We start from the raw sequence: 26,041 nt of genomic DNA, 5'->3' as shown, positions 1-26,041 counted from the left end.
TAAATTACCACAAACTTGATGGCTTAAAAAACAGAAATTTATCCTCTCACAGCTTTGGAGGACAGAAGTCTGAAATCGGGTTGTCAGCAGGGCCACTTCCAAAAGTTCTAGGGAGGATCCTTTCCTGTCTCTTCTAGCCTCTGGTGCTGCCCCCTGTGCTGGTGGCTCCCTGTGGTCATGTGGCTTTCTCCTAACCGTGTGCCTTCTGCCTTCCTCTCTTGCTGCTCTTGATGCCAGCACAGGCTGCTACTGTCTGCCTTCTGCTAACCACATCTCCCTCGTCTCACCTTCTGAGCTCTGTGCTCTCTGGCGGTACTCCCCACGGGGTGCACGGGCATTCCTGGTGATCCTGTCTTGTCCGTCCAACTAGACTGTGGGCACCAGGCCCCTGTCCTCTTGTCTCAGTCCCCAGTATGTGATCCTGTTTGGAGGGACTGCTTGGGAAGTATCTGTGTGCGGGAAAGGATTGTTGGGTCCTCTGCAGCTTTGCCGGCCTGGCATGGCGTGTGGCCCTTGGAGCAGTGTGGTGTTGGAGGCAGTTCGGGGGCATGCCCCTCATTATGGCCAAGGGGGACAGCGACGCCCGAGGGGGCAGTAGTAGGACGAAACGATTGCCTACGCAGCAGCTTGTGTTCTGTGCACCATGTCACCCCTGGAGGCCAGGAGAGTACGATTCCACTGCTGTGCAAGGAAAGAGAGGCTGGGTGGTGACTCCCAGAGTGGGTGAGCCTTCCTGCCGAGAGGTCCCCAGATGGCCCTCAGGAGAGGGTAATAGGAAGCGGGATCCTGGGACTCATGGCCTGACAACCCTGGCCTCGGGAAGACGGTTGGGGTGCCTGCCCTTCCTCACAGGAAATGTGGCTTCGTGTCTGTGTTCCAGTGCCGGCATGGCAGCCCAGGTGACGCTGGAGGACGCGCTGTCCAATGTGGATCTCCTGGAGGAGCTGCCCCTGCCTGACCAGCAGCCCTGCATCGAGCCCCCACCCTCCTCACTGCTCTACCAGGTGTGCCCCACCCCAAACCCCCAAGTGCAGCCACTGGGGCACAGGGCAGCAACTCCAGCGTCTACATGCTTTTTCTCTTTCTTCTAGCCAAATTTCAACACTAACTTTGAAGACAGAAATGCATTTGTCACTGGCATTGCAAGGTACATCGAGCAGGCCACCGTACATTCGAGCATGGTAATTCTGTCCCCACAGCTGCGTTCCTGGAGGGCGGCATGGCTGGGGTAGGGGCCTTTGTGGTGTTACCCTGGTGTGATATACAGTGAGGAAAAAGAGAAGAACATAAATGAAAGGCCTTATTTTTTTAAGAAACCTTTGTTTTTTATTATAAAAACAGTATGTACTCTTAAAAATATTTTGGATCTGTGGCCCAGAGAAAACCTTTGTCAGCGCCCTGAGGGCCCCTTCCCCCCGTTGGCTCTCCTTCTTACAAACCTAGAGTCACGTGCCGGGTACACACATATGTAATGTAGATTTTAAAAATGAATTATGTTATTATGATGATGAGACATCTTAGTGATTTCATGAACATTTTCACATGTCATTGAGATGTGCTAGAAAAAGCAATTTTCAATGGCTATGATTGGAGCCCTGGTCGTGCAGTGGTTAAGAGCTTGGCTGCTAACCAAAAGATCAGCAGTTCAAATACACCAGCTGCTCCTTGGAAACCTCGGGGCAGCTCTGTTCTGTCCTGTAGGGTTGCTATAAGTCAGAATTGACTTGATGGCAACGGGTCTTATAATCCGTTTTGTAAATGCTCACAATTTATTTAATTATTGTGTTTACATAGTTTCCCTTTTATTATAAAAAAATTTTGTGGTGAGTAGCTTTCTAAATACTTTATTATTCCACTTGGCTTGATTTATAGAAGCGAAATTGTAGGGTTAAAAATTGTAGCGAACATTTTTAAATGATAGCCTTTAAGGAAGGCCATTTTAAAGCATCTTAAAAGAATTACCAATTTGCAGTTGACATTTTAACAAGCATCAATGTAATTTTTACTATTTTTACCAAAGGAAAATCATGACGGAAAGAATAGAACACTAAAGTGGGTTTTAAAAGTTACGGCATTCCTTTTCCCATGGAAACTCTCCCTATAAGTTCTGCAGAAACACTTCTAGCTTTTCTTTGCACACCTCTGAGTTTTCTCTGCGACCCAGGTGGCTCGCATGGCTTAGTGCGGAGGCCTGGAGGGCTCTGTGGGCATTGCACCCATGCTCAGGCTGCAGTCACCAGCAGGTTGTCTAGGTTGATTGCAGCCAAGAGCGTGTGACTGTGGCAGCCCCAGCACGGGTGCCTCCGTGCCCCTGAGACCCACTGCCCTGCTCGCAGTACCACCAGCTTCCTCTGGGCAGGCAGGTCAGAGTTTTCAAGTGTGTCCATCTCAAGGGGAGAGCTGAGAGAGTTTATGCCTCTTCATCTGGATTTTAGCATTTGGTATCATTTCGATGACCGTTCCCCTGCTTCCCTTGACTCTTCCATCCATCTGCATGTGACTTGGCCTGTGTTCCCTTGCAGAACGAGATGCTGGAGGAGGGTCAAGAGTACGCAGTCATGCTGTACACCTGGAGGAGCTGCTCCAGGGCCATCCCGCAGGTGCTGCCGGACCCCAGCTCCACCCCCATCTCCATTTCGTTCCTGCTCCCTCCTCCACCCTTCTTCCTGCCCCCACCGCCATCTTTATTCCCTCTCCATCCCCTCTCCCCTCCCTGCTGCATCTCTGCCGCCTCCCCCATGTCCACCCCCACCTCCACTCCCTTTCCTCCCCACCCCCACGTTCCCTCCCCTCCCCATTTATACCCACTCCCCACCCTAGTCTCACTCCCCTCCCCACCCACACCCCCTCCCCTCCCCATCCACGCCCCCTTTCCACCCCCCACCTCCTCTCCTCTCCCCATCCACACCCCCCCGCACCCCTGCCTCCACTCCCCTCCCCATCCATGGCCCTCCTCACTCCATCCTCACCATATTCTCACTCCCCTCTCCCTTCCCACCCCCATCGTCACCTCTTCTTCTGTCTCCTCTCCCATCTCCAATCCCTTCCTCCCATCTATGCCCCCTTTCCCCCAAGCAGGCTGCCAACTCCAGCGGCCACTTCTGTCTGGTTTGAAACCTCTTTGACCCTTTATGTTGTACTTGTTTGCTTATTTCCAGGTGAAATGCAACGAGCAGCCTAATAGAGTGGAAATTTATGAGAAAACTGTGGAGGTCCTTGAGCCAGAGGTCACAAAACTAATGAATTTTATGTACTTCCAGGTAAAAAGAGCAAAATACTCCAAAGGGTTTAGTGTGGAGGGCTGAGATGTTCCACCATTACCCTCACCACGACTTTCCTTTTTCAAAGCATGAGCTTATTGAACACGGCACCCAACAGGCAAAGCAGCCACCAGGGTCTGAGACAGGAGGGACGCGGCCTTGCTGGTCACAGCGTATATGCTCTCAGGGCAGGCACATCTCTTCCCAAACTGAGAGTGACTGCTCATTTCTACCGTGCGGGCTGTGCTTTCTGATAGTACCAACTACTAAGTTTTATCTTTCTGCCCACTTGTCCTTTGAATTCATCTGGTTTTTCAGGAATTTTTGTTCTTCTTAATCTTGTCCTGCCTTGAGCCCATTGGTTAGGGAAAGGGTGGCCATAGGGAAGGACTTGCTGGCTTTTTAAGAAGCACTTTGGAAATGTTTGAAGACTTTCATTATAGACTCCTTCAGCCAAACGAAAAGATAGAATTTACTAGGGGATGAGATTTTGTCTTAACTGAAAAATTGTCAAAAGGGAAAAATCTCTTATTTTATTTCTGAGGCTTAAACCATCTGTTTTATAGACCTTTTATTGTAAACATCTTTGCTAGAATAGTTAACAAAATTTTTTACTTTAGGGACATAAAATAAATAATTACTGTTACAGAGCAAATACGTCTGGAAACTACTCTAAAGTGAGTCTGCTGAGTTCCGCAGACTTGGTGGGTCCACAAAAGTGGCAAACTCTTTAAGGGGTGGTCAGCCTGCCTGCACTGAGGGTGACCTGGCACTGATGCACGGCGCTTTGCCTTTCTCTCGTGTGCTAGAGAAATGCCATCGAGCGCTTCTGCGGGGAGGTGCGGCGCCTGTGCCATGCAGAGAGAAGGAAGGACTTCGTGTCCGAGGCGTACCTACTTACCCTAGGCAAGTTCATCAACATGTTCGCCGTGCTGGATGAGCTGAAAAACATGAAATGCAGTGTGAAGAACGATCACTCAGCCTACAAGAGGTGAGCTGCCTGCATACATGCCAGGCCTCCCACGCCAGGCCTTACACACCAGATCCTGCAGTCCAGGCCCTGGGGGTGTTCATGAGACAGAGGCCTGGCTCGCTGGTACTGTGTGCTCCGGTGAGCTTGGGATCATTGCTGCAGGTTGGCAATAGTTATTTTTTTTAGGTCTTAGGACTTGTTCCTAGGTATAAGGTGCAGGAGGGGGTGAGAGACAAATTAAGATTGCAGGAGCACAGGGTGACTCCTTGTGGTATGTACATTTCTGTGCCTTTATAAAGCTAGATCAGTGTGACAGGTTGTGGTAATGTACGTATACAGCACTGATAAAATTAGATCAGGGTGACAGGTTGTGGTAGTGTACATAACTGTGCCTTTATAAAACCTGACCAGGGCGAGAGGCTGTGGTAGTGTACGTGTACTGCAGATTTATGAAGCTTGATCAGGGTGATGCTTTGTGGTGGTGTATGTATACTGCACCTTTATACAGCGTGATCAGGGAGATACGTTGTGGAAGTGTACATTACTATGCCTTTATAAAGCTGAATCAGGGTGACACATTGTGGTAGTGTACATATATTATAGTTGTTAGGTGTCGTTGGGTCGAAATTCGACTCATAGCGACCCTGTGTACAGCAGAACAAAACACTGCCTGGTCCTGTGCCATCCTCACAGTTGTTGTTGTGCTTGAGCCCATTGCTGTAGCCACTGAGTCAGTCCATCTTTCATTGATGGTCGTCCTCTTTTTCACTGACCGTCTACTTTACCAAGCATGATGCGCTTCTCCAGGGACTGGTTCCTCCTGATAACATGTCCAAAGTATGTGAGGCGAAGTCTCACCATCCTTCCTTCTAAGGAGTATTCTGGCTGTACATCTTTCTAGACAGATTTGTTCATTCTTCTGGCAGCCCGTGATATATTTAATATCATTTACCACCACCATAATTCAAAGGCATCGATTCTTCTTTAGTCTTCTTTGTTCATTGTCCTGCTTTCTCACGATTCAAAACACCATGGCTTGGGTCAGGCGCACTTTAGTCCTTAAAGTGACATCTTTGCTTTTTTAACACTTTAAAGAGATCTTTTGCAACAGATTTGCCCAATGCAATGAGTTGTTTGATTTCTGATTGCTGCTTCCGTGGGCGTTGATAGTAGATCAAAGTAAAATGAAGTCCTTGAGGACTTCAGTCTTTCTCTGTATCATGATGTTACTTCTGGGTCCTTCATTTGCTGATACAGTATGACTCAAAATGAGAAGAAGCAGCTGCAAACATCCATTAATAATAGGAATGTGGAATGTATGAGGTATGAGTCTAGGAAAACTGGAAGTCGTGAAAAATGAAATGGAACACATAACATCGATATCCTAGGTATTAGTGAGCTGAACTGGACTGGTACTGGCCATTTTGAATCTTACAATCATATGGTCTGCGATGCTGGCAATGACAAATTGAAGAAGAACGGCACTGGGTTCATCGTCAAAAAGAACATTTCAAGATCTATCCTGAAGTACAAGGCTGTCAGTGATAGGATAATATCCACATGCCTACAAGGAAGACCACTTAACCACGAGTATTCTTCAAATTCGTGCACCACCACTAATGCCAAAGATGAAGAAACTGAAGATTTTTACCAACTTCTGCAGTCTGAAATTGAACAAACACAAAATCAGGATGCATTGATAATTACTGGTAATTGGAATGCTAAAGTTGGAAACAAACAAGAATTAGTAGTTGGAAAATACGGCCTTGGTGATAGAAATAATGCCAGAGATCACATGATGGAATTTTTGCAAGACCAACCCCTTCTCCACTGCAAATACCAGTTTTCAACAATGTGAACGATGACTATACATGTGGACATTGCCAGATGGAATTTACAGGAATCAGATGGACCTCATCTTTGGAAAGAGATGATGGAGAAGCTCAGTATCAGCAGTCAGAACAAGGCTGGGGGCCAACTGCAGAACAGACCATCAGTTGCTCATATGGAAGTTCAAAGAAAATTACAACAAGTCCATGAGAGCCAAAGTATGACCTGAGTGTATCCCACCTGAATTTAGAGACCATTTCAAGAATAGATTTGATGCATTAAACACTAATGACCAAAGACCAGATGAGTTATGGAATGACATCAAGGGCGTCATACATGAAGAAAGCAAAACGTCATTAAAAAGTCAGGGAAAAAAGAAAAGAGCAAAATACATGGCAGAAGAGACTCTGAACGTTGCTCTTGAATGTTGAGTAGCTAAAGTGAACAGAAGAAATGATGAAGTAAGAGAGCTGAACAGAGGATTTCAAAGTGTGAATTGGCAAGAGAAAATAAAGTATTATAGTGAAATAAGGAAAGACCTGGAGATAGGAAACCAAAAGGAAAGAACACGCTCGGCGTTTCTCAAGCTGAAAGAACTGAAGAAAAATTCAAGCCTCAAGTTGGAAAATACTAAATAACATACGAAGCGTCAGAAGAAGTCGTAAGGAATACGCAGAGTCACTGTACCAAAAAGAGTTCATTGACAGTCAGCAGTTTCAGAAAGTAGCGTATAATTCAGAACCAGTGGTACTGAAAGAAGTGGTCCGAGCTGCACAGAAAGCATTGGTGAAAAACAAGTCTCCAGGAACTGACAGAATATAAATGGACTGTGCGAATACTGGGCCTTTATACAGCTAGAGCGGGGTGATAGTTGTGGTAGCGTATGTCCACTGCGCCTCTCTAAAGAGGTCAGGGTGACGCGTTGTGGTAGTGTACATTACTGGGCCTTTATACAGCTAGAGCGGGGTGATAGTTGTGGTAGCGTATGTACAATGCACCTCTATAAAGAGGTCAGGGTGACGCGTTGTGGTAGTGTACATTACTGGGCCTTTATACAGCTAGAGCGGGGTGATATGTTGTGGTAGCGTATGTACACTGCGCCTCTAAAGAGGTCAGGGTGACGCGTTGTGGTAGTGTACATTACTGGGCCTTTATACAGCTAGAGCGGGGTGATAGTTGGGGTAGCGTATGTACACTGCGCCTCTCTAAAGAGGTCAGGGTGATGCGTTGTGGTAGTGTACGTTACTGGGTCTTTATACAGCTAGAGCGGGGTGATATGTTGTGGTAGCGTGTGTACACTGCGCCTGTATAAAGAGGTCAGGGTGACGCGTTGTGGTAGTGTACATTACTGGGCCTTTATACAGCTAGAGCGGGGTGATAGTTGGGGTAGCGTATGTACACTGCGCCTCTCTAAAGAGGTCAGGGTGACGCGTTGTGGTAGTGTACATTACTGGGCCTTTATACAGCTAGAGCGGGGTGATAGTTGGGGTAGCGTATGTACACTGCGCCTCTCTAAAGAGGTCAGGGTGACGTGTTGTGGTAGTGTACATTACTGGGCCTTTATACAGCTAGAGCGGGGTGATAGTTGTGGTAGCGTGTGTACACTGCGCCTGTATAAAGAGGTCAGGGTGACGCGTTGTGGTAGTGTACATTACTGTGCCTTTATAAAACTAGATCAGTGTCATGGATTGAATTGTGTCCCCTCCAAAATATGTGTCAACTTGGTTAGGGCCTGATTCCAGTATTGTGTGGTTGTCCTCTGTTTTGTGATTATAATTTTTATGTTGAGAGGATTAGGGTGGGATTGTAACACCATCCTTATTCAGGTCACCTCCCTGATCCAAGGTAAATGGAGTTTCCCTGTGGTGTGGTCTGCACCACCTTTTATCTCTCAAGAGATAAAAGGAAAGGGAAGCAAACAGAAAGTGGGGGACCTCATACTACCAAGAAAGCAGTACCAGGAACAGAGCACGCGTCCTTTGGACCTGAGGTCCCTGCGCCTGAGACGCTCCTCGACCAGGGGAAATTTGAGGACAAGGAATCTTTGTCCAGAGCCGACAGAGAAAGAGCCGTCCTTTGGAGCCAACGCCCTGAATTTGGACTCTTAGCTACTTTACTGTGAGAAAATAAACCTCTTTTTGTTAAATCCATCCACTTGTGGTATTCCTGTTATAGCAGAACTAGGTAACTAGGACAATCAGAGTGACACTTTGTGGTAGTATATGTATACTGTACCTTAATAAAGCTAGATCAGGGTGACACGTGGTTATTTACGTATATATGCCTTCTTAAAGCTAGATCATGGTGATAGGTTGTGGTAGTGTACGTTACTGTGCCTTTTTAAAGCTAGATCAGGGTAAAACGTGCTAGCGTATGTATATTGTGCCTTTTACACAGCTAGATCAGGGTGTAACATTGTGGTAGTGTACATTATATGTCTTTATAAAGCCAGATCAGGGTGAGAGGTTGTGTTAGTGTACATTAGGAAACTAGACCAGAGTGACAGGTTGTGGTAGTATATGCATACTGCACATCTATAAAGCCAGATCAGGGGACACATTGTGGTAGCATTCATTACTGTGCCTTTGTAAATCTGGATCAGGGTACACGTTGTAGAAGTGTACATGACTGGGCCTTTATAAAGCTAGATCAACATGAAACATTGTGGTAGCATTCCTTACTTTGCCTTTACAAATCTAGATCAGGATGATACATGTGGTATTGTATGTATAAAACCAAAACCAAACCAAACCCATTGCCAACTCATAGCGACCCTATAGGACAGAGTAGAACTGCCCCTTAGGGTTTGCAGGGAGCACCTGGTGGATTTGAACTGCTGACCTTTTGATTAGCAGCCACAGCTCTTAACCACTCTGTCAGCAGAGTTTCCCAGTGTACGTATACTGCGCCTTTATCAAGCTAGATCAGGTTGAGATGTATGGTAGTGTCTATGCTGTGCCTCTGTAAAGCTATATCGTGACAGGTTGTAGTAGTGTGCATGGACCACACCTTTATAAAGCTAGCTCAGGGTGAGAGATTGTGATAGTGTATGTTAATATGTTACTGTGCCTTTATGAGGCTAGATCAAGGTGACAGGGTGTGGTAGTGTACATTGTTGTTGTTAAGTGCTGTCTAGTCGGTTTCAACTCATAGTGACCCTGTATACAAGAGAACAGACCACGGCCCGGCTCTGCGCCAGCCTCATGATCGTCGTTATGTTTGAGCCCATTGTTGCAGCCAGCTGCTGTGTCAGTCCATCCTGTTGAGGGTCTTCCTCTTTTTCCCTGGCCCTCTACTTTACCAAGCATGATGTCCTTCTCCAGGAACTGATCCCTCCTGATAGTATGTGAGATGATGACTTGCGATTCTTGCTTCTAAGAGTTATCCTGGCTGTACTTCTTCCAGGACACATTTGTTCATTCTTCTGGCAGTCCATGGTATATTCAATATCCTTTGCTAACGTCATAATTTAAAGGTGTTTCTTGTCATAATTTAAAGGTGTTTCTTCTTCGGTCTTCTTATTCATTGCCCAGCTTTTGTATGCGTATGAGGCGATAGAAAACACAATGGCTTGGGTCAGGCACATCTAAGTCCTTAAACTGACGTCTTTGCTTTTCAACACTTTAAAGAGGTCCTTTGCAGCAGATTTGCCCACTGCAATGTGTCTTTTGATTTCTTGACTGCTGCTTCCATGGGCATTGATTGTGGATCCAAGTAAAATGAAATGCTTGACAACTTCGATCTTTTCTCCGTATATCATGGTGTTGCTCATTGGTCCAATTGTGAGGATTTTTGTTTTCTTTATGTTGAGGTGTAATCCATACTGAAGGCTGTGGTCTTTGGTCTTCATTCGTAAGTGCTTCAAGTCCTCTTCACTTTCAGCAAGCAAGGTTGTGTCGTCTGCATAACACAGGTCATTAATGAGTCTTCCTCCAATCCTGATGCCGCGTTCTTCTTCATATAGTCCAGTTTCTCAGATTATTTGCTCAGCGAACAGATGGAAGAAGTTTGGTGAAAGGATACCATCCTGATGTACTCCTTTCTTGCTGTTACACAGTATCCCCTTGTTCTGTTCAAACAACTGCCTTTGATGTATGTACAGGTTTTTGGCTGGATCACCTTTCTTTAGAATAGGCATAAATGTAGATCTCTTCCAGTCGGTTGACCAGGTAGCTGTCTTCCAGATTTCTTCGTACCCAAGTGAGTACTTCCAGGGCTGCATCCGTTTGTTGAAATACCTCGATTGGTATTTCGTCAGTTCCTGGAGCCTTGTTTTTTTCCACCGAGGCTTTCAGTGCAGCTTGTACTTCTTCCGTGAGTACCATCAGTGCTTGATCATATGCTGCCTTCTGAAATGAGTGAACATTGATCAGTTCTCTTTGGTACAGTGACTCTGTGTATTTTTTCCATCTTCTTTTGCTACTTCCTGTGTTACTCAAGTTTTTGCACATAAAATCCTTCAGTATTGTAACCCAAGGCTTGAATTTTTTCTTTAGTTCCTCCAGCATGAGAAATGCCAAGCGAGTTCTGCTCTTTTGGTTTTCTAATTCCAGGCCTTTGCACAGTTCAGTATAAAATACTTTGTTTTCTCAAGTCATCCTTTGAAATCTCTTCAGCTCTCTTCATCATTTTCTTCTGTTCACCTTAGCTACTCAACATTCAAGAGCAACGTTCAGAGTCTCTTCTGACATCTGTTTTGGTCTTTTCTTTTTTCCCTGTCTTTTTAATGACGTTTTGCTTTCTTCATGTATGATGCCCTTGATGTCATTCCATAACTCATCTGGTCTTTGGTCATTAGTGTTTAATGCATCAAATCTATTTTTGAAATGGTCTCTAAATTCAGGTGGGATACACTCAAGGCCATACCTTGGCTCTCATGGACTTGTTCTAATTTTCATCAACTACAGTTTGAACTTGCATATGAGCAACTGATGGTCTGTTCTGCAGTTGGCCCCCAGCCTTGTTCTGACTGATGATATTGAACTTCTCCATCATCTCTTTCCATAGATGTAGTCGATTTGATTCCGGTATATTCCATCTGGCCATGTTCATGTGTATAGTCGCCGTTTACATTGTTGAAAAAACGTGTTTGCGATTTCCGGCATTGTTTCTGTCACAGACTACTCATTCTTCTTGTTTGTTTCCAACTTTAGCATGCTAATCACCAGTAATTATCAGTGCATCCTAATTTTGTGTTTGTTCAATTTCAGACTGCAGAAGTTGGTAAAAATCTTCAGTTTCTTCATCCTTGGCGTTAGTGGTGGTGCATGAATTTGAAGAATACTCGTGGTTAAGTGGTCTTCCTTGTAGGCATGTGGATATTATCCTATCACTGACAGCCTTGTACTTCAGGATAGATCTTGAAATGTTCTTTTTGACGATGAACCCAGTGCCGTTCTTCTTCAATTTGTCATTGCCAGTATCATACATACACTGTATGATTGTAAGATTCAAAATGGCCAGTACCAGTCCATTTCAGCTCACTAATGCCTAAGATGTTGACGTTTATGCATTCCATTTCATTTTTGACGATTTTTCATTTTTCCTAGACTCATGCTTCATACATTCCACATTTCTATTAATAATGGATGTTTGCAGCTTTCTTCTCATTTTGAGTTGTGCCACATCAGCAAATGAAGGTCCTGAAAGCTTGACTCCATCCACATCATTAAGGTTGACTCTACTTTGAGATGACAGCTCTTCCTCAGTCATATTTTGAGTGCTTTCCAACATGAGGGGCTCATGTTCCAGCACTATATCAGTGTTCCACTGCTATTTATAATGTGGCTAATTTTTTTCAAAAGTAAACTGCCACTTCTTTCTTCCTAGTCTTTCTTAGTCTAGAAGCTCAGCTGAAACCTCCCACCATGGGTGACCATGCTCGTGGCATAGCCTCCAGCATCAAAGCAACCCCAAGCTTCTACAGTATGACAAACTGAAAGACATGTGGGGGAGTGTACATCATTGTGCCTTTATAAAGCTAGATCAGGCTGAGAAGCTGTGGTAATGTAAATTACTGTGCCTTTATGAAGCTAGATCATGGTGGCAAGTTGTGAGTATACATTACTGTGCTTTTATAAAGCACATCAGGGTGACATATTGTGGTAGTGTGTGTATAGTGCACCTTCATGCAGCTATATCAGAGTGACACGTTGTGGTAGTGTATATCACTGTGTATTTATAAAGCTAGATCAGGGTGACTGTTTGTGGTAGTATACGCAGGTTGTGCCCTTATAAAGCAAGATCAGTGTGACACATGGTATTTGGACATACACTGCCCCTTTTTAAAGTTAGATCAGGGTGACACGGTGTGGTCACTCTGAGCGAGCTTTATAAAGACGTAGTATGTATACTACGTCTTTATAAAGTTAGATCAGGGTGACACGGTGTGTTAGTGTATGTATACTTCACCTTCATAAAGTTAGATCAGGGTGACACGGTGTGGTAGTGTGTGTACTACGCCTTTACAGAGTTACATGATGGTGACATTTTGTGGTCGTGTCTGTGTACTACGTCTTCATAAAGCTAGGTCAGGGTGACACAGTGGTTGTGTATGTATACTACACCTTTATAAAGTTAGATCAGGGTGACATGTTGTGGTCGTGTATGTGTACTACACCTTTATAAAATTAGATCAGGGTGACATGTGGTCGTGTATGTGTACTTTGCCTTCATAAAGTTAGATCAGAGTGACAGCATTGTGGTATTGTAGGTGTATCGCCCCTTTATATAGGTAGGTCAGTGTGATATGTTGATATAGTGTACGTATGCCATGCCTTTATAAAGCTCGCTCAGAGTGACATGTGGCAGTGAGCAAACAGAAGTTATCACTAGAACCATGGAGGTTATATTCTGACACAGGGGAGACTTTAAAGATATTCAGTCTTCAACACATGGAAGTTAGGGTACCAGTATGCCAGGGCTATCTCTAGGTGTCTGTGGGCCTGGAGAAACCAGGCAAATCCAGGTGAGCCCAACAGTTGTAAAATTGAATTGGAGGAGATGGTGCTTTGTATCTGAATACATGTTGCATCTGTCTGAGTCATAGGTGGAGCTGACCTGGCTGCATTGTGTGTCCATGGCACACCTCTGAGCAGCTTCCTTAGCCTTTTTGGCTTTGTCAGTAGTGGGCTGGTGCAGTGGGGGAGGTGGGCAGCAGCAGTGGCTTTCAGTTTTAAAAAGGTGTTTTTTGGAGGCAGGGCCAAGATGGCGGAGTAGGGACACACCTCCTGTGGTCCCTCTTACAACAAAAACCCAAAAGAACAAGTGAATCGATTATGTATATCTGACAAGCTAGGAGCCCTGAACATCAAAGGTAAAGTTAAGAAATTGAACTGAGAGGAAGGGAGAAGGAGAGACGGTTCAGAAGCAATGAGGAGTTGATGGAACTGACTTGGCAAGAATTGGCACCCTGCAGGCCCGATCCCCTGGCATGACCATGGTGGGACTTGTGGTAGCGTTCAGGATGTGTTGTCCACAGCGAGAGAGAATGAGCGACAGAGAATCTACTCATACCCCTGGAATCAGCGAAGAGCAGCACTCTAAGAAAAAGATAAGTACGTCAGTCTGATTTACCGCACAGACCAAAAAGCACCTCTTTCGAAAGAACTTATTCCCATTTATCTGATCCCACCTCCTTTTGCCCCAGCCCCTGAGCCAGCTTCAGTGGCAGTCGCTTTCCCTGGGCCTGAGATAGGTCCTGCCGCATGCCCTAGGCCTTGGAGAAGAAACAAATTGCCAAATGGGGCAAAAATAATCTGCCGGCTCCCCTAAGCTGGGAACCCAGGGCAGGAGCAGCAGCTTTGCCTGGCACAGGCACAGGCAGTCTGCAGACTTTGAATACTTTTCACTGCTGCATTGACCTATGTTGGCCCATTTCAGCAGCTTACGCCCTTGTTGGCACAGTGCAATGGTATATGTGCCTGAGACCTGACTTCAGCTGTTTCAGCTGTGAGGTGGAGAGGTGGGTTTTTAAAGTTTGACACCACTTTGCTTATTAAGCAAGGTCCTTACCTACCTGTGGACTGGTGGCTCCACCCATGCCATGTAATCACCAGCAACAGGGGTCCAAGGATAAGTAGTGCCTCCCAGTCCTTACACCCGAAAGTATTGGGTGCCCACGGTCTGGCTGCAGAACCCACCTGCCTGTGCGCTCTAGGGAACAGGGACGCGCTTTCTTCACAGACACTCGGGGGGTGGTTGTCAACCCGTTCGTTGCCTTACTCAGAGCAAGACCCCCTGCTGCAACCAGATAACTGTGCCTACACCAGTCACTCTTGCCCCTCTAAGACTATAGGTGAGACCCTGCACTACATCCTTGGTGACTGACTACTTGGACACCTGAGCTGAACCCATACAAGAAAAGCGAATGGACTCCTGGGCTTATATACCTGGTAACAGTTCCAGCTGTCTGGTGACAGGACATTAGAGCTTCAAAGGTGCCAGGAATCAAGCCTGATCACTTGAGCAGCCTATTTGGGCATATCAAAACAAAACAAAGAAAGAAGCTAGGACACGGTAAGCAAACAGAAGTTAATACAATACCTTATAGATGGCTTGGAGACAACAGTCAATATCAAATTACATAAAGAAGCAGACCATGGTCACTTCAGCAAGCTCCCAAAACACAATCAGTTAATCTTCAAGACAAAGAGATATTCCTGAAATTACCAGAGGTAGAATACAAAAGATTAATATACAGAACTCTTCAAGAGATCAGGCAAAATGCAGAAGAAGCCAAGGAACACGCAAATAAAGCAGTCGAAGAAATTAAGAAAGTTATTCAAGAGCATAATGACAAATTTAATAGGCCACAAGAATCCATAGAGAGACAGAAAACAAATTCAGAGGATTAACAATAAAATTTCAGAATTAGACAACTCAGTAGAAACTCAGAGGAGCAGAATTGAGGAAATGGAAGTAAGAATTAGTGATATTGATGATAAAACACTTGGCACCAATATATTCGAAGAAAAATCAGATAAAAAAATTTAAAAAATGAAGAAACCCTAAAAATCATAGAAATAACCTATGAGTGATTGGAGTAGCAGAACAAGGAGGGAGAACAGAAAATACAGAGAGAATTGTTGAAGATTTGTTGGCAGAAAAGTTCCCTGACATTGTGAAAGATGAGACGGTATCTATCCAAGATGCTTGTGGAACCCCACACAAGGTAGATCCCAAAAGAAAGTCACCAAGACATATCGTAATCAAACTTGCCAAAAGTGAAGATGAAGAGAGGATTTTTTTTTGTTTGTATATAGCAGCCTCAGGAGCTATTCTTTTATTTATTTATTTTGTCATTATAAATTTATCTATCACACTTTTGCCAGTTCAACTTTTCACAGGTGTACAACTTACTGACAGCAATTACAATAATCAAGTGTACAGCTTTACCATTAATCAATGTAATTTTTCTATCACTATTAACCCCTTTTTCCCCCTCCTTTCCACCCCAGTAACCACTAATAAACTTTGGTCTCTATACATTTACCTTTTCTTATCTTTTTATATAAGTGAGATCATACAATATTTGTCCTTTTGTAATTGGCTTACTTCACTCAGCGTAATGTCTTCAGGCGCCATCTGTACTGTAACATGTATCAAGACTTAATTTCTCCAGCTGGCTGAGAAGTGTTCCATTGTATGTATATGCCACATTTTGTTTTTCCAGTCATCTTCTGATGGGCGTTTAGGTTGTTTCCACCCTTTGGGGATTGTGAATAGTGCTGCAGTGAGCATTGGTTTAGCAACTCTGATGTAGATTTTGCACGTTGAAGGAATATAGGGAAGAAATCCTACTCTTTTTTCTTGTAAATCCATCTCTCCTGGTGCATGCTCTTAGTTTTCAACAATTTATCATAGGCTAGAAGTTTGAATTCAGAGCATCAGCTCCAGGGAAGGTTTTCTCTCTGTCCTTGTGATGCGTCAGTCTTCCCTTGGTCTGGGAGCATCTCAGCACAGGAACCTCAGGTCCAAAGGACATGCTGTGCTTCTGGCACTGCTTTCTTGCTTGCTTTCCTTTCCTTTTTTATGTCTTGAAAGTTAAAAAGTGATGTAGGCGACACTCCAGGGAAACTCCCTTTACGTTGGATCAGGGAAGTGACCTTTGTAAGGATGTTAGAATCCCATCCTAATTCTCTTTAACATAAAATTACAGTCACAAAATGGAGGACAACCACACAATACTGGGAATCACAGCCTAGCCATATTGATAAACACATTTTTGGGGGGACATAATTCAATCCATGACAGTGGTCTCCTCTATCTCTGTATTTCTGGTGAATTTCCTTATTTTTTAAGACATTAGAGTTGGGTGGTGGTGGTGGTTGTTAGTTTGTCAGACACACCTGGTTTGACACTGGTCCATACTTTTTTGCCTCCACCACCCTGAAACACTCCTTTTTCGTTTCTTTTTTAAAATTTTTATTCTGCTTTAAGTGAAAGTTTACAAATCAAGTCAGTATCTCACACAAAAACTTCTATATACCTTACTACGTACTCCCAAATACTCTCCCCCTAATGAGGCAGCCCGCTCCCTCTCTCCACTCTCTCTTTTCGTGTCCATTTTGCCAGCTTCTAACCCCCTCTACCCTCTCATCTCCCCTCTAGACAGGAGATACCAGCAGAGTCTCAAGTGTCCACCTGATCCAAGAAGCTCACTCCTCACCAGCATCCCTCTCCAACTCATTGTCCGGTCCAATCCCTGTCTGAACAGTTGGCTTTGGAAATGGTTCCTGTCCTGGGCCAACAGGAGGTCTGGGGGCCATGACCACTGGGGCCCTTCTAGTCTCAGTCAGACCGTTAAGTCTGGTCTTTATACGAAAATTTGGGGTCTGCATCCCACTGCTCTCCTGCTCCCTCAGGGGTTCTCTGTTGTGTTCCCTGTCAGGGCAGTCATCGGTCGTAGCTGGGCACCATCTAGTTCTTCTGGTCTCAGGCTGATGTAGCCTCTGGTTTATGTGGCCCTTTCTGTCTCTTGGGCTCGTGATTACCTTGTGTCCTTGGTGTTCTTCATTCTCCTTTGGTCCAGGTGGGTTCAGACCAATTGATGCATCTTAGATGGCCGCTTGCTAGCATTTAAGACCCCAGAGGCCACTCTCAAAGTGGGATGCAGAATGTTTTCTTAATAGATCTTGTTATGCTGATTGACTTAGATGTCCCCTGAAACCATGCTACCCAAGCCCCCGCCCCTGCTGCGCTGGCCTTCGAAGCATTCAGTTTATGCAGGAAACTTCTTTGCTTTTAGTTTAGTCCAGTTGTGCTGACCTTGCCTGTGCGTTGTCTTTCCACTCACCTAAAGTAGTTCGTATCTGCTATCTACTTATTGAATACTTCTTTCCCATCCTCCCTCCCTCCCCCTTCTCGTAACCATCAAAGAATGTTTTCTTCTCTGTTTAAACTATTTCTTGAGTTCTTATAGTAGTGGTCTTATACAATATTTGTCCTTTTGCAACTGACTAATTTCACTCAGCCTAATGCCTTCCACATTTCTCCATTTTATGAAATGTTTCACAGATTCATCACTGTTCTTTATTGCTCCATACTAATTCCATTGTGTGAATATACCATAATTTATTAATCCATTCTTCCCGTTGATGGGCACTTTGGTTGCTTCTATCTTTTTGCTATTGTAAACAGTGCTGCAGTGAACATGGGTGTGCATGTATCTGTTCATGTAAAGGCTCTTATTTCTCTAGGATATATTCCAAGGATATTTCTCTAGGATATATTCCAAGGAGTGGGGTTGCTGGATCGGATGGTAGTTCTATTTCTAGCTTTTTAAGGAAGTGACAAATCGATTTCTAAAGTGGTTGTACCATTTTACGTTCCCACCAGCAGTGTATAAGTGTTCTAGTCTCTCCACAACTCTCCAACTTTTATTATTTTGTTTTTTTGGATTAATGCCAGCCTTTTTGGAGTGAGATGGAATCTCATTGTAGTTTTCATTTGCACTTCTCTAATGGCTAATGATCATTAACATTTCCTCATATATCTGTTAGCTACCCGAATGTCTACTGAAGTGCCTGTTCATATCCTTAGCCCATTTTTTAATTGGGTTATTTGTCTTTTTGTAGTTGAGTTTTTGCAGTATCATGTAGATTTTAGAGATCAGGTGCTTATTGGAAATGTCATAGCTAAAAACTTTTTCCCAGTCTGTAGGTAACCTTTTTACTCTTTTGGTGAAGTCTTTGGATGAGCATAAGTGTTTGATTTTTAGGAGCTCCCAGTTATCTACTTTTTCTTCTGCATTTTTAATAATGTTTTGTATACTGTTTATGCCATGTATTAGGGCTCCTAACATTGTCCCTATTTTTTCTTCCATGATCTTTATTGTTTTAGATTTGATATTTAGGTCTTTGATCCATTTTGAGGTTGATTTTGTTCATGGTGTGAGGTATGGGTCTCGTTTCATTTTTTTGCAGATAGATATCCAGTTATGCCAACACTATTTGTTAAAATAGTTAAAAAGACTATCTTTTCCCCATTTAAGTGCTTTAGGTCCTCTGTCAAATATCACCTGCTCATATGTGGATGGATTTATGTCTGGATTCTGAATTCTGTTCCACTGGTCTTTGTATGTGTTGTTGTACCAGTACCAGGCTGTTTTGACTACTGTGGTGGTATAATAGGTTCTAAAATCAGGTAGAGTAAGGCCTCCTACTTTGTTCTTCTTTTTCAGTAATGCTTTACTTATCCGGGGCCTCTTTCCCTTCCATATGAGATTTGTGATTTGTTTCTCCATTTCATGAAAAATATCGTTGGAATTCGGATCGGTATTGCATTAAATCTATAGATCGCATTTGTTAGAATAGACATTTTTATAATATTAAGTCTTCCTGTCCATGAGCAAGGTATGTTTTTCCACTTATGTAGGTCTCTTTTGGTTTCTTGCAGAAGTGTTTTGTAGTTTTCTTTGTATAAGTCTTTTACATCTCTGGTAAGATTTATTCCTAAGTATTTTATCTTCCTGGGGGCTATAGCTTCCTCTTTGATGTTCTTTTTGTTGGTGTACAGGAATCCAACTGATTTTTGTATGTTTATCTTGTATCCCGGTGTTCTGCTGAACTCTTCTGCTATTTTCAGTAGTTTTCTTGAGGATTCCTTAGGGTTTTCTGTGTATAAGATCATATCATCTGCAAATAGAGATCCTTTTACTTCTTCCTTGCCAATCTGGATGCCCTTAATTTCTTTATCTAGCTTGATTGTTCTGGCTAGGACCTCCAGCACAGTGTTGAATAACAGTGGTGATAGAGGGCATCCTTGCCTGGTTCCCAATCTCAAGGGGAATGCTTTCAGGCTTTCTGCATTTAGGATGATGTTGGCTATTGGCTTTGTATAAATGCCCTTTATTATGGTGAAGAATTTTCCTTCTGTTCCTATTTTGCTGAGAGTTTTTATCATGTATGGGTGTTGAACTTTGCCAAATGCCTTTTCTGCATCAATTGATAAAATCGTGTGATTCTTGTCTTTTGTTTTATTTATATGATGAATTACATTAATTGTTTTTCTAATGTTGAACCATCCTTGCATACCTGGTATGAATCCCACTTGATCATGGTGAATGATTTTTTTGATATGTTGTTGAATTCTTTTGGCTAGAATTTTGTTGAGGATTTTTGCATCTAAGTTCATGAGGGATATAGGTGTGTAATTTTCTTTTTTTTGGTGTCTTTACCTGGTTTTGGTATCAGGGATATGCTGGCTTCGTAAAATAAGTTTGGGAGTATTCCGTCCTTCTCTGTGCTCTGAAATACCTTTAGTAGTAGTGGTGTTAACTCTTCTCTGAAAGTTTGGTAGAACTCTGCAGTGAAGCTCTCCTGGCCAGGGCTTTTTTTTGTTGGGAGTTTTTTGATTACCTTTTCAATCTCTTCTTTTGTTATGGGTCTGTTTAGTTGTTCTACCTCTGTTTGTGTTAGTTTAGTTAGGTAGTGTATTTCTAGGAATTCATCTGTTTCCTCTAGATTTTCCAATTTGTTAGAGTACAATTTTTCATAGTAATCAGGTATGTTTCTTATAATTTCAGTTGGGTCTGTTGTAATATCACACATCTCATTTCTTATTCAGGTTATTTGCTTCCTCTCCTGTTTTTCTTTTGTCAGTTTGGCCAATGGTTTATCAATTTCGTTGATTTTTTTCAAAGAACCAGCTTTTGGTCTTGGTAATTCTTTCAATTGTTTTTCTGTTTTCTATTTCATTTAGTTCTGCTCTAATTTTTATTATTTGTTTTCTTCCGGTTCCTGAGGGTTTCTTTGGTTGCGCTCTTTCTGTTTGTTCGAGTTGTAGGGATAATTCTTTGATTTTGCCCCCGTCTTCTTTTTGGATGTGTGCATTTATTGATATAAATTGACCTCTAGCACTGCTTTGGCTGTGTCCCAAATATTCTGTTCGAAAGTGTTTTCATTCTCATTGGATTCTATGAATTTCTTTATTCCATCCTTAATGTCTTCTATAATCCAGTCTTTTTGAGCAGGGTATTATTCAGTTTCCAAGTGTTGGATTTCTTTTCCCTGCTTTTTCTGTTATTGATTTCCACTTTTATGGCCTTATGGTCAGAGAAGATGCTTTGTAATATTTCAGTGTTTTGAATTCTGCTAAGGCTTGCTTTATGACCTAATATGTGGTCTATTCTAGAGAATGTTCCATGTGCACTAGAAAAGAAAGTATACTTGGCTGCTGTTGGGTGGAGTGTTCTGTATATGCCTGTGAGGCTGAGTTGGGTTATTGTGGCACTTAGATCTTCCGTGTCTTTATTAAGCTTCTTTCTGGATGTCCTATCCTTCACCAAAAGTGGTGTGTTGAAGTCTCCTACTATAATTGTGGAGCTGTCTATCTCACTTTTCAATGCTGATAGAGTTTGTTTTATGTATCTTCCAGCCCTGTCATTGGGTGCATAAATATTTAATATGGTTATATCTTCTTGGTGTATTGTCCCTTTAATCATTATATAGTGTCCTTCCTTATCCTTTTTGATGGATTTAACTTTCAAGTCTATTTTGTCAGAGATTAATATTGCCATTCCTGCTCTTTGATTGCTGTTTGCTTGATATATATTTTTTCCATTCTCTGAGTTTTAGTGTGTTTTTGTCTCTAAGGTGTGCCTCCTGTAGGCAGCATGTAGATGGATCGTGTTTTTTAATCCATTTTGCCCTTTAGTCCAGTTACATTCATCGTAATTAAGGATAGGTATGAATTTAGTGGTATTATTTTGATGTCTTTTTTTGTGTGTTGTTGACAGTTTCTTTTTCCCACTTAATGTGCTGATTAGATTATCTTTACATATTTTCCTTTCCTCATATTTATTGTTGTTGATCTTGCTTCTGCTGAGTCTCTATTTTTTTCTTGTATTTTATTTTATTGTGTAGGATACTTTGTCTCCTTTGTGTTTACCTTATGCACCCCTTTTTTTCTAAATTAAAAGCTAGGTTTTATTTCTTTGTATTGCCTCGTTCCTCTCCATATGGAAGATCTGTGACTAAATACATATCTTAATCCCTTTTTATTGTTGTCTTTTTGTGCATAATAACATCGCTGTTTCTCTGTTTTGAGCGTTTTTTATCTTGATTTATTTTTGTGATTTTCCTGTCTGGGTTGACTTCTGGTTGCTCTGCCCAGTGTTCTAGTCTTCTATCGATACGTGATATTGTTGATCTTCTAACCAAGGAATTCCCTTTAGTATTTCTTGTAGTTTTGGTTTGGTTTTTACGAATTGCCTAAACTTTTGTTTATTTGGAAACGTCCTAATTTCACCTTCATATTTGAGAGACAGTTTTGCTGGATATATGATGCTTGGCTGGCAATTTTTTTCCTTCAGTTTTTTATATAAGCCATCCTGTTGCGTTCTTGGCTGCATGGTTTCTGCGGAGTAGTCTGAGCTTATACTTATTGACTCTCCTTTGTAGGTGACTTTTCGTTTATCCCTAGCTGTACTTAACATTCTCTCTTTATCTTTGGTTTTGTCAAATTTGATTATAATATGTCTTGGTGAGTTTCTTTTAAAATCTACGTTATGTGGAGTTCGATGAGCATCTTGGATATCTATCTTCTCATCTTTCATGATACCAGGGAAGTTTTCTGCCAATAAATCTTCAACAATTCTCTGTATTTGCTGTTATACCTCTCTGTTCTGGTACTCCAATCACTCGTAGGTTGTTTCTCTTGATAGAGTCCCACATGATTCTTAAGGTTTCTTCACTGTTTTAAATTCTTTTTTCTGATTTTTCTTCAAATATATTAGTGCCAAGCGCTTTATCTTCAGGTTCACAAATTCTTCCTTCCACTTGCTCAGTTCTGCTCCTCTGACTTTAAATGAGTTGTCTTCGTCCATAAATTTATTGTTAATCTTTTGAATTTCTGATTGCCATCTATAGATTTTTTTCAGCTTATTAAATTTTTCATTATGTTCCTGAATAATCTTTTTAATTTCTTCAGTTGCTTTATCTTTGTGTTCCTTGGCTTGTTCTGCGTATTGCCTCGTTTCCTTTCTGAGGTCTTGAAGGGTTCTGTATGTTAATCTTTTGTATTCTGCCTCTGGTAATTCCAGAAATGTACTTTCATCCAGAAGATCCCTTGATTCTTTATTCTGAGAGCTTATTCAGGTGATCATGGTCTTTTTCTTTATGTGACTTGATGTTTACTATTGTCTCTGAGCCGTCTATAAGTTGTTCTATTAGTTTATTTTATGTTTGCTTACTGTGTCTTAGCTTCTTGCTTTATTTTGTTTTGATATCCCCAAATGGGTTGCTTGAGTGAGCTGGCTTGATTATTTTTGGCTTTGGAGCTCTGACGTCCTGTGCCCAGATGGCTAGAGCTGTTTTCCGGTATATCAGTCTAGGAGTCCATTCACTTTTCTAGTATGGATTCAGCTCAGGTGTCCAGGTAGCTGATTATCAAGTGTGTGGTACAGGCTCTGCCCTACAGTCTTAGAGGGGCAGGGGTGATTGGTGTAGGTACCGGTATCTGGTTGCAACAGAGGGTCACACTCTGAATAAAGCAGGAGCTGAGAATCATCCCCTACATGCCTCCGAGGAAAGCGTGTCCCTGTTCCCTAGAATGTACAGGTGGGTGGGTTCTGCAGAAGGACCGTGGGCATCCAGTGTTTTTGGTTTTAACTACTGGGAGGTAGCAGTTATACTTGGACCTCTGTCACGGATGGTTGGGTGACCTGAGTGGAGCTGCTAGTCCTTAGGCCCCTGATGTGGGTAGGTGAGGACCCTGTTTAGTAGGCAAAGCAGTGTGAAACATCAAACACCCACTTTTCCACCGCACAGGTGAAATGGTTGGAGTCTGCCAACAAGGGCCTGTTCTCCTGAGATAGGCCCACTTAGGTTCATGCAGAGGGGAAAGGCTCTGAAAGTCCACAAACTTTATGCATGGACAGGAGCTGCTTTTGTCCTGAGCTCCCCCGGTTAGTGGAGCTGGCAGACTATCTTTTCCCCCAGTTGTGAATTTATTCCTTCTCCAAGGCTGGGACAATGGCTCTAGGCGCTCAACACGGCCTATCTCAGGGCCAGGGAAGTCAGCCGCTGAAGCTGGCTTGGGAGTGGGGGTGGGGGTGCGTGGTGAAATATATGCAAGTACTTAGTTTTTGCCGAGAGCGCCATTCTTCTCTGGTTCCGGAGGTGTGAGTAGGCTGTGTGGCTGTCTGCTTCTCCCTGAGGAACCTTCGGCGGAACACTAGTACCAGCTCTCCGCCACCACTCCCAGGAGTGGTGCCTGAGGGCTCCCCATGATTCAGGTCTGGTAACTCCTCTCTGCTTCTAAACCATCTCTTCCTCCCTCTGCCCCTGAGTTTGTTTTCTAAGTTTTGATATTCAGGGCTCCTAGCTTGTCATAAATATGCTCATTTCACTTGTTTTTTTGGGCCTTTGTTGTAAGAGGGCTCACCAGAAGCGTCTGTCTATTCCTCCATCTTGGCTCTGCCTCTTCTAAAGAGAGAATTTTAAGCATGGCTAGGGATAAACGAAAAGTCACCTACAAAGGAGAGTTGACAAGAATTAGCTCAGACGACTCGGCAGAAACCGTGAAGGCAAGAAGGCAATGGGATGACATATATAAAGCCTTGAAGGAAAAAAATTGCCAGCCAAGAATGATGTATCCAGTAAAACTGTCACTCAAATATGAAGGTGAAATTAGGACATTTCCAATTAAACAGAATTTTAGCAAATTTACAAAAACCAAACCAAAACTAACAGAAACACTAAAGGGAGTCCTCTTGTTAGAAGATCAGTAACGTCAGATATCAACCAAAGACTAGAACACAGGACAGAGCAACCACATGTCAACTCAGATAGGGAAATCACAAAGCTAAACCACGATAAAGACATTCAAAAGTGGGAAGCTGAAATGTCATTATGTAGAAGATGACAACATTAAAACAATAAAGGTAATAAAAAACGTAGTAATAGATCTTTCGTATGGAGAGGATGTCAAAGCGATATAAATAGATAAAAGTTTGGTTTAAACTTAGAGAGGTAGGGGTAGATATTAAGGTAATCAGAAAGGAGACTAACAGTCCTTTACATCAAAATAGAAAAGGTGTTTTCTGGTAGCAGTAGCACCTTTTTTCCAAATCTGGTCTGTGGAACAGTTTAGAGATGGAAGGCTGTGGTGAGGGCTGGGCTCCCTTTCAGGAGCCGCCAGCAGTGTTCTCCCCTAGGTCCCCTGAGCACAACACACACAGCCTTTCCCCCTGCCACTTTCTGGAACCTCTGTTTGGACCCCCTTTTGGGCACCATCCTGGACAGTTATCTCCACTCCTCCTAAGCCCTCACATCCCCACATTGCACCCAACTGGTAGCATAACCCATTCTGAGTATAAATTCCATGATAACCTATATGGTTATGGTGAGGCTTAGGGAAAATAGAAAACAGCATCCTTGATCCCTCATCCCCAGAAAGAACTGTTCAGTTCAATAAAGTGAATACATTTGAAATAGCAAGGAATGTTACCATATTGTTAATATTGGGTTTAACTATATAATCTTTAAAAGCCCACAGAAATATCGGTGGCTTTAAACTAGATGGCAGTTTGTTTTTCTCTCTCCTTAAAAGTCCTGATGTAGGTGGTCTGCATCTGGTGTGGTTGCTCCACAGCGTTCAGGGATCCAGGGAGCCTGCTTGTCTGCTGCTGTGCTGTTTTATTGTGTTATTTCTGATTCCAGTCAGTAGGGAGGAAGGAGCTGACAAGGGCCCCAGCTCTCCCTTAGAAGTAGACCCTCTAGTACCATGTATTGTTTGGTGTAGTGTCTCATGGTCAAGCCCTTAGTCATGTGGCCACAGCTAGCTGCAAGGAAACGCAGTTTTTTAGATGGACACATTGCTGTAGTATGTAAACTTGAAGTTTCTTAAAATGGTGGAGGGGAGGAATGGCTGTTGGGTAGGTTATCAGTCTTTGCAGTGGGAACTTTATTTTAGTTAAACCCTCAAGGCTCTAGATTGCACAGACATACCTTCATGGGGACAGTTTCCAGTGAACATTGTGGGGGCAGCCTGAGATGCCGAGTCCTCATAGCTAATTCCACGTCTTCCCAGGCCACTCCTTAAAGCCAGCTCCATGTCTTCCAAGGCCACACAGACTCACTGTGTGGACCCCGCGTTTCTATCAGACCTTAGTGCACAGGTGCTTTCACATACACTGTCCCCCTTAGATTGTTCTCACATGAGTCCTGTCGCGTGTTGTTTGTTTACAGAAGCCATAACTGGGGCTTAGGAACGTTAAAGGAGGTTTGCCCAAGATGGAGCTACAAGCTGATGGTAGAACCGGGACTTTGTCTTGGGACTTTTGGTACCAAAACTGTGTGTGGTTCCTGAGGCAGCATCTCCAGGGACATGCGCTCCTTGTCAAGAGGCATGGTGGCCCAGATGGAGCCTGCTAAGCTGGTCTGTGCATGTGCTCCTGGGGGTGGTGCGCGCTATCCCTAAAGAACATCAGCTGTGGATACACAGGGTTGTGCCCATCCAGGGCTATGTAAGACAA

General features: G+C 43.1%; 1 protein-coding gene across 4 annotated transcripts in view; it reads left to right on the top strand.

Annotated features, from left to right (window-relative positions):
* The window catches only part of CYFIP1 (cytoplasmic FMR1 interacting protein 1), a 195,790-nt gene that overhangs the window by 62,760 nt on the left and 106,989 nt on the right, over positions 1-26,041 (top strand). For 3 of the 4 annotated variants that reach the window (XM_064296201.1, XM_064296202.1, XM_064296200.1), the window contains 5 exons: positions 881-1,004; positions 1,092-1,181; positions 2,523-2,600; positions 3,159-3,260; positions 4,070-4,251. In XM_064296201.1, the coding sequence (XP_064152271.1) occupies positions 888-1,004; positions 1,092-1,181; positions 2,523-2,600; positions 3,159-3,260; positions 4,070-4,251 (569 nt within the window). In that variant the 5' untranslated portion in view covers positions 881-887. Of the gene's footprint in view, positions 1-880; positions 1,005-1,091; positions 1,182-2,522; positions 2,601-3,158; positions 3,261-4,069; positions 4,252-26,041 lie in introns of those variants that run through there. The other variant, XM_064296203.1, reaches the window with a different exon arrangement.

The sequence above is a fragment of the Loxodonta africana genome, chromosome 13, assembly GCF_030014295.1.
Source record: "Loxodonta africana isolate mLoxAfr1 chromosome 13, mLoxAfr1.hap2, whole genome shotgun sequence".
NCBI classification, from domain to species: Eukaryota; Metazoa; Chordata; class Mammalia; order Proboscidea; family Elephantidae; genus Loxodonta; species Loxodonta africana.
The sequence above is the reverse complement of the archived record's forward strand: the minus strand, read 5'-3'. Positions and strand labels throughout refer to the sequence as shown.